Below are 10,556 nucleotides of genomic sequence, written 5' to 3'. Positions count from 1 at the left end.
GCTAAAAAAAAGGGGAGAAATAGCGGTGACAGACATAAGGGTACAATGTTGGGAGTAATACGCAAAAAAAGAAAGAAAAAGAAAAACCCAAGAAAAAAAAGAGTTTGTTTTTTTTATGTAATGTAATGTAACATAGGCCAACTATTATTATTATTATTATTATTATTATTATTATTATTTTTATTATTGTTACTGTTATTATTAGCATTTATTGTTGTTGCACCTATGTTGTCATTGTATTAAGTAGGTATTGGGCATACTATAAATTATCACAGGTGTTTTGGTTAAAGTAGCTCTAAACTTGAAGTAGTGTAATGCATTACAGACAGCAATGCGGTAATAATAATTAATTATGTTCAAATGACAGTAACAACTTAATATGTATGATATTCAGTTTGTTAGTAACTTGCCCAACACTGTAGCTAATACAACATCTATTTTTTAAAAATCAATTTCCTGCTATTTATTTATTATTATTATTTTTATTTTTATCTGAGGGATTGAGTGCTAGTGTGCGCAAGATACTTGGTGATGCCCTTCAGCCAATGAGAAACATAACTCCGTTAATGAGCTACATGTGAGTTAAGAGAACAGTGCAAGGGCTTATATGTCCAGACGATGTTTACAGAAGATCATTTGTAGCTTGGCAGATCCTGTGCAATGAGGCAAAAAGAAATCAAATCAACATTTGGGGGGGTGTACGCTGATTGGAAAGTCACAAGCAGTGTGAATCCTGGTGAAGAATGCATTCCTGGTGCACCCTAACAGGCTGTGAGTGTGAAGTAGACTTGACTCACAGCAGTTGAGGGGCTTTAAGCGTCGTGACGCGCGCTGCTGTCCATACGTGGGAGGACAGGCTTACCTCGCATGTCCGCCGTGTTGTTAAAATGACAAGTGCTTGTGGAAATAGTGGTACATAAGCAGATGTTTCCAGGTAATAATCAACACTCTTGGGGCCAAAGAGATGTTTGGAAGATGCTTTGACTACATTGCATTGACTTATGGGAAGTAGTTTGGAGCAAGTCTGCAGAGCTAAGCATTAAAATATTTGGAAGCCAGAATGTTCAATTGATCTTCAATTGTGCCTGTGGACCTAAAGTTATTCCTTGTGGGGTCGTATAATTTGTAAATCGAACACAATCCTGAGGACCAAATACAAAATGAAGCATGCAATGTGAGCGATGCATCAAATGTCTTCAATACGCCAAAATCATTCACCAACTTTCTTGGGGGTTGTGCTGAGCTTTGGGCAGACCACCGCATGCTCTCGTTTCACATCTGTTGGTGTCAACGTTGTCTTCTCATTCATGGGCGGCTGCAAGCACACAAGGATGGAATTGGTGATGAAATGATGCATACTGTATAATCCCTGTCGTATTATAATATCACAACAGAATGAAATCAAAAGTCATTGGCATTTAAAAAAAGCTGCTTAATATAGAGCTAAGCACTCTGTGGATGAAAAGCAGGTTATTACTCAAATACAGACGCATGGTCGTGGAGGCACGGCAGTCTCCAACTGCCCACCTCACATGCGTGCTGACTAAATCATCCGCAAGGGGAGATCTTGCAGCTTATCAATAGAAATGCAAACTGCGCGCCCCAATGTCATGCACAGACCTCAGTGACTATTTCTGCTTTCACCCTCTTCAAACATTTCATTTATTTTCATTTGAGTTCTACAGGTTATAGGTCACATTATTGGTGGAAAACGTTTTGAAATTCATACTGGTTTCACATGTTTTATATGACAAACACCTGGCATTTGAAGAGGGGTGTGTAGACTTTTGAATATCCATTGTAAGTGGGTGTTAAATGGACGACTTAAATACGAAAACGTAATGTTTGATCCTTTATTTTCTAACCTTCTAACTAAAAAGTGTCATTCGATCATTTGCCTGGCAGTAATGCATCAATTCACAAGCATGCTCCCATTTTGGCGCTCATCTATTACCGGTCATTAACTATGCCGAGACGGAGCTTTGATGAGGGCACGACTCGGGTCCGTTAGATCACTTACACTCCACTTGTCACATGCTCAGGCCTCGGAGCTGCACTGTGGCTCGCTCCGAGGCATCAAAGGGCACCAGCACAATGAGAAGTGATGCCTGTCGCCCTACATTTCATGTGTGGGTTGCTGGATGAGCTCGAGAGCCAACGCACCTCCGTGGCAGTGAGCTAGAAGACACACTGCAGTTAGTGCCACGGAGCTGTCTTTGAGCAAAGCATTTTACACTGCAGCACTCTCTCGTTCAATTTCATTATACGCTGACTAGCCACAAGATTAGAACCACTCTAAGAACAGGAATAGACGAAGATCCTCTGACGTAAATACACGCTGTGGGATTGTGTACTTAACAATACTAACGCTCTCATGTGTTTCCACCCAAATGTCCGAATGTGAGTGTTGATCATTGTGAACTGTCGAATCCTATGAGACTTGTGTGATTAAGGGCAACACAAATAAACTTGTAATGCACTTGCTGCACTGTACACCATCCTAATTAAATGAGTGAAATGTGCATTAGGTACGTTTTGTGTGATTTGCGGAATAAACACTACGCAGCTATTCAGGAAATGATTTATGAGGTTTTCGTGTTTGAACCTTGTAGGGATTGGCTCGAGCCAGCACCGGCTTTCGTTTCACCTTGAAGTTTTGGTCCCATAGCCCACAGAACTCGGGCTCTTCCAGGCTGTCGGGAAGGCTCAGGTGCTGCATTTCTTTTTGAATGATGTCTTCCTGGTACTCCGAGTCTGACGATGAGCCGCTAGCGCTTAAGTTTCTTAACTGCTGAGAAACACGTGATCAGTCACCTTCAGTTCATTTCATACAAATAGTAGCGCGCATGATGACATCCACCCACTGTTGTCTCTCTCTCTGTGCCTGACGGGTGCACAGAATCCAGGTAACGCAGGAGCTTCTCTCGTATCCTGCCTGGTGAAAGGATCTTGTGACCGGTTTTGGTTTTTGGTAACGGTGCCTCTTGTGCTTTCCTACTCTTCGCCAGCTGCTCCTCGAGGAGCTTGTCCACAATCTCTACTCTCCTCGCCTTCTGTCTCTCCTTGAATTCCCTGAGAGCACATCAACAGCACACGATTATCTAGAAATGGGGTCATGTATACTTCGGCACACAGTGAGAGAAAACACCTACACACTGCTCCATGGAGTGGGAGTGGAGGACATGCATGCGGGAAAGCGGCATAGAGCAGAGGGGAGGAGAAGGAGCCTGTTCTTTTTGCTAATTTAGTTGGATTTTCAGCAACACATTGGCTGTTACGAGTGTGAAATCAACATCTCATGAAAACAATCCTCGCCACTTGTCATTTTTAGCCGTGTGTCATGTCGAGGGTTCACACATACAACGTGGCGCAACGTGGCTGGAAAAAAGTCCAGCTCTAATGCAACACTGCAACTTTTCATGAAATTTCCGTCGCAATTCTCTTGAGGGGAGAAGGGAGGACGTACTCTTGCTTTTGTTTCATCTCCTCGTCTCGTTTCTGTTGGTATATGTGCCTGGTGCTGTTGATCCCTTGGGCCTGCAGGGTTTCTTTCAGACGCTTCTCCTGTCGTTCTTTCTTCAGGGCGTTTGCTTTGGCTCGGCTCTGTCTGACCCGTAAGTTTTCCTCAAAAAAAAACAAAAAAAAACACGAGCTTAATGAGGCACCACCACAACATCCCGATACACCCATGCAAAACAAATACTGACAATTTATCCCAGAAAACAAATCTAAGCAGAAATAATCGTGATACTATTTCATCCGGGCGGCCCGGTGGTCGACTCGTTAGCGCGTCGACCTTACAGTGCAGAGGTCATGGGTTCGATCCTGGCTCTGGCCTTCCTGCGTGGAGTTTGCATGTTGTCCCCGTGCCTGTGTGGATTTTCTCTGGGTACTCTGGTTTCCTCCCACATTGCAGAAACATGCATGGCAGGCTTATTGAACACTCTAAATTGTCCCTAGGTGTGAGTGTGAGGGTGGATGGTTGTTTGTCTCCGTGTGCTCTGTGATTGGCTGGCAACCGGTTGAGGGTGTCCCCCGCCTCCTGCCCGAAGACAGCTGGGATAGGCTCCAGCACCCCCCGCGACCCTTGTGAGGATAAAGCAGCTCAGAAAATGAATGGATGGATGGATGGATGGATGGATGATTTCCTATTGGAAATTTTGTTTTCGACTTCAAACTAATCAGAGGTTGAGCAGCCGTCCATGACAGATTGCGTTGGACCTTCGACAAATGCGCTTTTGCTTTTGAACAACTGCGGGAGTGGTCTGTGGCCACATTCTACTCACTGTGCCATCCATTAAAATGCAGCTAAACCACCACAACATTCTGTTTCTAAATTAATTTAGTATATTCGACTTCTTACAAGCCTAAAAATGGACACGCTTCAATCGGCATGGTTACCATGGTTGCGGTAATTCAAATTCCAATTGATGGACGCTGATGCATATTACAGAGAGAGTTCAGAATGATCAACAGCATCTTGACTGCGCAGCAAGTCCTGTTTATTTACTTGGAGTATTTATGTCGACAGTAAATGCCTGATATGAGACTCATTTCAACCCTTGAAGATTGTCAGAGGATATTGACGTAAGATCGTGTACATGATCAATTCCGCAAAATAATATGCTGTAGGGTGTGGAGGGCTTTCTTGTTGCTTACTTGGGTCGCTTCAATGTTGGATTTGAGTAACTTGACAGCCTCTATTCTCTTTTGCATTGACTCTCTCTTCCTCTGCTCTCTCTCAGCCTCCTGCTGTTGCATTCTACAAGAAAAGAAGATAGTCACAAGGGTAATACAATTACCAAACTACCCATATCCTTGGTTAACGGAAGGCAGCAAGCAAGTGGGACTAAAACTTTCAATCATGTTCGTTCTGATCTTGGTAAGAATTAAGACTCAGGGATGAAATCACTTATCAAGTCAACATGGAATTACAGTATCTGATTTGTCAATATATCCATTATCATGTGAGCCAATAGAACTTTTGTCACTGAGTAGCATCACTTGTTATTACCTTCTGACCGTTTCCCTCAAGTATTTAGCCCCGACTTTGCGGTTTGCCTGGCCATCTTCATTTTTCTTCTGGCTCAGAGTCCCCGTTTTCTCTAACACGTCTACATTTTTCCTTTCGGCACATGGGATCAAATGCATACAACACAGCAGTTGTAAGTGAATTTTGAGTGTTCATAATGATTATCCTTTTTGCCTTGCACTGCACACCAAAATTTGAAATATTATTGAGGTTCAAGTACATCGCCACTTGAGTGGAGTGGAAAAAAAAATGCACATTCTCTCAATACAGTCTCAAAAATGTGTGCTTTGGGGTACTGGAATGAATAACTGCTATTTCAATTCATTTCAATACAAAAAAACATATTTGCTATAAGAGTAATTTGAGTTTCAAGTTTGATCACAGAACAAATGAAACTTGCAAGTCAAGGTAGCACTGGATGGGAAAGAGTCACACAGTTCTAGACCGAGATCACAATTTCGAAAGTCTGTATGCATACAAATAAACTGCACTCAAATCTATCAAGCCAAAATGAAAAATCATTCCAACTTTTTGAGTTGTTGAATCTTTCGCTGCAGGGTATGACTGTTGTTCTTCTCCTGCTGCAGCCTTTTCACTGCATTCTGTGCTTTGAAGACCTTGAAGACCCGCTCTTCTTCTTGCACCTCCTGCCGCAACACGGAGAACTTGCCAACCTCCAGCTCAACCTCACTCAGCTCTAATCTAAATTCGAAAAAAAAAAAAAAGTCTGACTGAACCACACAATATCCAGAGAGAGCCCAGTGACCAGATCATGAAATGAGGTTTACAAGAAATGGATCCATGCCTATATGTGGGTCATAATTGCTAACTAGAATGGTTAGAAAAATCATGAAACACCGTAGGGCTGCATCTAATGATTATCTGAATAATCAGTTCATCAGTCAATTATTTTGTCGATTCATCGATAAATCAGATTGTAAAAAAAACATGTTTTAATTACCATCCCTTTAAAAAAATAGGGCATTATTTCAAAGTTACAATGCAGAATATTCACAGACAGAAATTAATTATGATTCAGTGACTAGTGTGGTCCGTAACATGTCAAAAAATATGCAGGACGGAGGACTACAAAGATTTGGGAATACTTTCTGGTGAGAGGATCAAATTCCAAAGATTTGAAATATTAGAAATGAAAGGTCTCAAAGTAATTAATACATTCTCAGTTCCAAGTATGTGTTGATCATCTTAGTCGTCAATTACCCGATTAATCGTTGCACCGCTAAAATACAGCGGCAATATCTCAAAGTTGGCAACTCCAAAAAAAGTCACTGCTTTTGTTCGCTGGCACTGCACATTCAAACATAAGCAGCGCATATACTTTATGTTTTGTGTTGACTTCATAACAGCTGTGAACACTGCGGACGGCTCAGATGTGACACATGGACCCTATTTTGCTCGGGTGTGCTATAAAAGCCTTTTGGAGCTTTTGCTAATGAGCCATGTTGGGCAGAACGGTTCGACTGTTTCGCCAAATGATCTGTTAGTTTGAAGAATGTCCTTTCTGTTTCAAGAAATCAGCCAAACTAATGAAAAAAAAAACTGAACAGAAAAAAAAACATGGAATAAACAACAACCTCTGGTGCTCGTTTGGGTTTATCTCGCACAGCTCTTCTGCAAAGTAGAAGGTGGTCTACGAGAAGACGTACATGTACATGAGGTTAACTTCCACAGTGTGGTCCGACTATATTATACTGCATTTCGCCAGGTTCCTCTATTTTTATTGCTCCATCTGTGGTCGCGCCCGCCTACTGTGCGGAACAGTGGTTCAGTCGAGTTAGCCCCTGCCAAAACGCTTTTCCCCAAGGATACTCACTCTTGTTGCCTCAGCTCATTGTTGGTGTGGGTCTCAATCTCTTCTTCCCTCTGCAGCTCGTAACACAGATTTCGATGCTGAGCCCGCAAACGAATAACTGCCACGCTGTGGAGTGACGTAAACAGAGTGGCAAGTAGATACTGGAGTGAAAATGGCTCAACAATTCTGTGATATTATTCCCAACTTTATGATCATTAAAGCACACAGATCTTATCATTCACGATGAACAGACCTGTTCTCTGCTGCTTCTTGATGTTCTATTTCTTGCTCCAAGACATCCCGCTGCTCCAGTAAACTCTCAATGCTCTGACGTAAGAGGTTGAGGTCTTCTCTTGAAATGGAAACAAAACACGAGACAAGACCGACAGCTTTTAAGTGTTGACAGAGAGAAAACAATCCCAAACCAAATGCAATCAGAGGCATCAGTTTCAAGTGTGGCCATCGCCATTAAAAGGGCAGCAAAAACAAACATTGTGATAGGGGATTGTCATGAAAAAAAACGATGACACATGGCGTGTGTCACAAGCTGCAGATGGGTTAAAAGCTGGGCGCGCTCGACTCCCTTAACTCATGTTTGATCAGAGTACAGCGCAGCGCCGTGACGACTGAAAGGTTTTGGCGCAAAAGAAAATGACAGACGCATTTGCTGGCAACCGCATCACACAGCATTGGATGCTTCATCACTCGGCACAGCAGACTTGTGGACAAAAAGGAAGAAAATAGACATCAAATGACCGACATTCTGGAAAGTGCTTTCTTGCAAACTGCAAAATCCAATGCTTGGGAAATTAACTGATTGGGGGCGAGAGCAACATATCATATACACACAGATTGTACCGGTAGATACACCAATAGGTGTCACATTTCAGGCCGTTGTGGACAAAACGTGGATGGATGTGACACAATGCAGGCAAACGTGATGGGAAAATACGACAGGCAAGTGATTGTCATGCATTGTCACATTTGACCATCCGTGGACATATTTTTAAATTTGGAGAAAAAGAATTGCCACTGCACTCCTGGTGCGGATGAGAAAACTAGTTGGCTGTAGTAAAACGTAGTGAACGCAACCTAATGTGACAAAATGTAATAGGTCGAAAGAAACTTGGGAGGTGGTCAGTGGGATGGCAACCATGTTTTTGCCCAGCATCTCTCGGTCGTCTCAAATCACATGGAGTGATTGGCACACGTCATGTCCCGTTTTGCCACATTTTGCCACAATTCTCACTTTTCTCGCACCAAGCTAGATCGAAGATAATCGTTCTGTCGCGTTCAATCACAGCGCATCCTACCATGTGACTATTTACTGGTGTGGCGCCATGTGTCACGTGCACAACTCTCTTCATGATATTGTAGGTTGTATTAGTAGCGTTAGTAATTGTGTTCTACTACAGTCTGACACAGTGCATGTGGTTTGAAAGCGGGTATGAAGCTGGACCCAACAGCGGAGCTTTATTCAAATCTGCCATGGCCACAAACGTGCTGCCTGGGATCTCTGTTTCATCCGTAGAAAGTAAGGAATGCAACAATGTCAAAATTTCATGGTACGATATCTTCATCGTATTCAGCTCATGGCACTCATGGCCCCTGTTGCCAATTCTGGTCATTTTCACGTGTAAAAAAAAAATCAACCACATTTCAACCACTTAACATATCCTGAATATTTCCAAACTCATGACATGACCTTCCCTCTCCTATCAGCAATTTCTTCTTGTGCTTTTGGTTTCAGTGCACGGCGTTGTTTTTTTAAAAGAAGTTCTGTGAAACGAAAATAAAACATTAAATTGCTACTGTGCATGTTACTCGGTAGGTGATCAATGTGCACCTTTGAGCCTCCAAGACGATGGAGCCTGTTCCCGGCCCCAGGGTCGATCACAAATTCCATAATAGACTGTGAAAAAACTAAGTAAGACCTGAATATGAGGGGGAAAAAAAATTGGAAAAAAAAATCCCACAGCACACCGTGTTTAGGGCAAATGGGGGTACCATGACTGCAGGGAACATAGTGTAGAATAGCATTCGGCATTGTTGTGTGCACCGAACCTGGCTTTCAGTAGAGCGCACTCCTTCTGCCTGTGGAAGTTGTCCAGCTGGTCTAGGTTCCGTCTCAGCTTGAACATCCGTGCTGTCGCTGAAAAAGTCCTCTGCTTCTCATCACCACTCTCACAGGCAAGGTCATCATCACTCTCGCTCTCACTTTTGGGGGCAGGGGTGGTGGGTGTCAGCAGAATGAAATTGCAACTGTTGCCAGTGTGATGTGAATTGAACTATGATTTACAAATAATTTTTGTTTGTCCAAAATACTCCACAGAATATCCGCAACTTCAAATACTCAGCTATGGTGATTTTTGAGTAATTAAGACAACACAGCTTGGCTTTGGAATGCGGTTCGAGCCTTGTAAATGTGAAATGTCAACTAGATGCGGAGAGATGCTGGTCTGCTGCTGGACTACTGTCCAGGTACAGCTTTTACTCTTACATCTCTCTTTAAATGCCTGCATGTATGCCCTCTAGTTCCCTGTGTGGTGCGCAACACCAACATATGGCAGAGCAACAATTGAATTTCCACTCAAGGGATTACAGTTAATGATTATGAATAAACAAAATATAGTTTCATGATTATCGTGAATCAAAAATCACCCACTTGTACAATTCTTCTAACCACTCCAGATCAGGAAGCTCCTCTGCTTCTTCATCCTTCAAGTCATCCATCTTCAACTCATCCTCTTCCTTGCCTACAAAAACAAACAAATCAACAGTAAACGAAAATAAGCTATAAAAGCTACAACAGGCCGTAAAAATGCCTGGCAACAACATAGGGTTCACATCCATAGATCCATTTTCTAATCTGCTTCTCCTCACGAGGGTCATAGGTGTGCTGGAGCCTATCCCAGCAGTCTCGGGCAGTGAGCGGGAGACACCCTGGACTGGTTACCAGGAATAGAAACCGATGCTCACTTTTGAATGTTCGGGATGTGTTCATCATTCATCAATATGTTTATTATAGTTGTTCACTAAAGTTTGCAGTGTACAATTACAGCTGTTTCCCGTGAGTTCTATTTTTTTCTACGAGATAATTGCATCTCCAGTCCATGATATATGTATCTAGGTAACACTCACCATCCGTGCCCTCATCAGAGCTAAGCTGGTCGGTTGTCTGTTCACATGTATCAGACGCCACGTCCCATTCACATCCATTGTCCGCCTCTTCCATATTCTTTTGAAGGAAGAACCTGCTAACATTTAACGTGGCTGACCTTTCGTAAAACTTTTTACAGTGTGTTACAGTATATTCAATTGTTCTCGCATATTGAAATACATTCCCATACTTGCCTTGCGAAAGTTAGCGGAGGAGGCGAATTCGTTGCTGTGTTGTCACACAGCAAACCCCGACATGACGTTCGAGGGAACGTTAACGTTTACGTTCTTCGCTACGACGTTACTAATGTGCCTGGAGTCACATAAAAACACGATATACCCAACTCTTACTTACCTCACTCGACCTGTCCGTTCTTTCGTCTTAACGTCGCTCCCTCGACTTTACTTTTTTTGTTTGTTTTTGCTTTGATTAGTCAGCCATGTTTGGCGGTTTCCTAGGAAACAGAGGAAGCCGGAAGTAAACACTTGTCCGGTCCTTGACACAAACCTGACAATGACAGGAATTTAATGATGTGAATGACATCTATTTTA

At 42.7% G+C, this 10,556-nt stretch overlaps 1 protein-coding gene across 1 annotated transcript in view; it reads right to left on the bottom strand.

Annotated features, from left to right (window-relative positions):
- Positions 1-10,543, bottom strand: part of cfap74 (cilia and flagella associated protein 74) — a 45,228-nt gene extending 34,685 nt beyond the window's left edge. Inside the window, exons 1-13 of the mRNA XM_019862925.1 lie at positions 10,360-10,543; positions 9,987-10,099; positions 9,511-9,601; positions 8,910-9,107; positions 7,099-7,197; positions 6,867-6,971; positions 5,561-5,734; positions 5,015-5,125; positions 4,660-4,762; positions 3,467-3,624; positions 2,865-3,072; positions 2,648-2,791; positions 1,219-1,315 (exon numbers count right to left, since the gene is read on the bottom strand). Coding sequence (XP_019718484.1) covers positions 1,219-1,315; positions 2,648-2,791; positions 2,865-3,072; positions 3,467-3,624; positions 4,660-4,762; positions 5,015-5,125; positions 5,561-5,734; positions 6,867-6,971; positions 7,099-7,197; positions 8,910-9,107; positions 9,511-9,601; positions 9,987-10,080 — 1,582 coding nt within the window. The 5' untranslated portion in view covers positions 10,081-10,099; positions 10,360-10,543. The remainder of the gene's footprint in view (positions 1-1,218; positions 1,316-2,647; positions 2,792-2,864; positions 3,073-3,466; positions 3,625-4,659; positions 4,763-5,014; positions 5,126-5,560; positions 5,735-6,866; positions 6,972-7,098; positions 7,198-8,909; positions 9,108-9,510; positions 9,602-9,986; positions 10,100-10,359) is intronic.
- Positions 10,544-10,556: the final 13 nt, after the last annotated feature.

The sequence above is a fragment of the Hippocampus comes genome, unplaced genomic scaffold (genome assembly GCF_001891065.2).
Source record: "Hippocampus comes isolate QL1 unplaced genomic scaffold, H_comes_QL1_v1.1 scaffold1, whole genome shotgun sequence".
Lineage (NCBI taxonomy): Eukaryota > Metazoa > Chordata > Actinopteri > Syngnathiformes > Syngnathidae > Hippocampus > Hippocampus comes.
The sequence above is the reverse complement of the archived record's forward strand: the minus strand, read 5'-3'. Positions and strand labels throughout refer to the sequence as shown.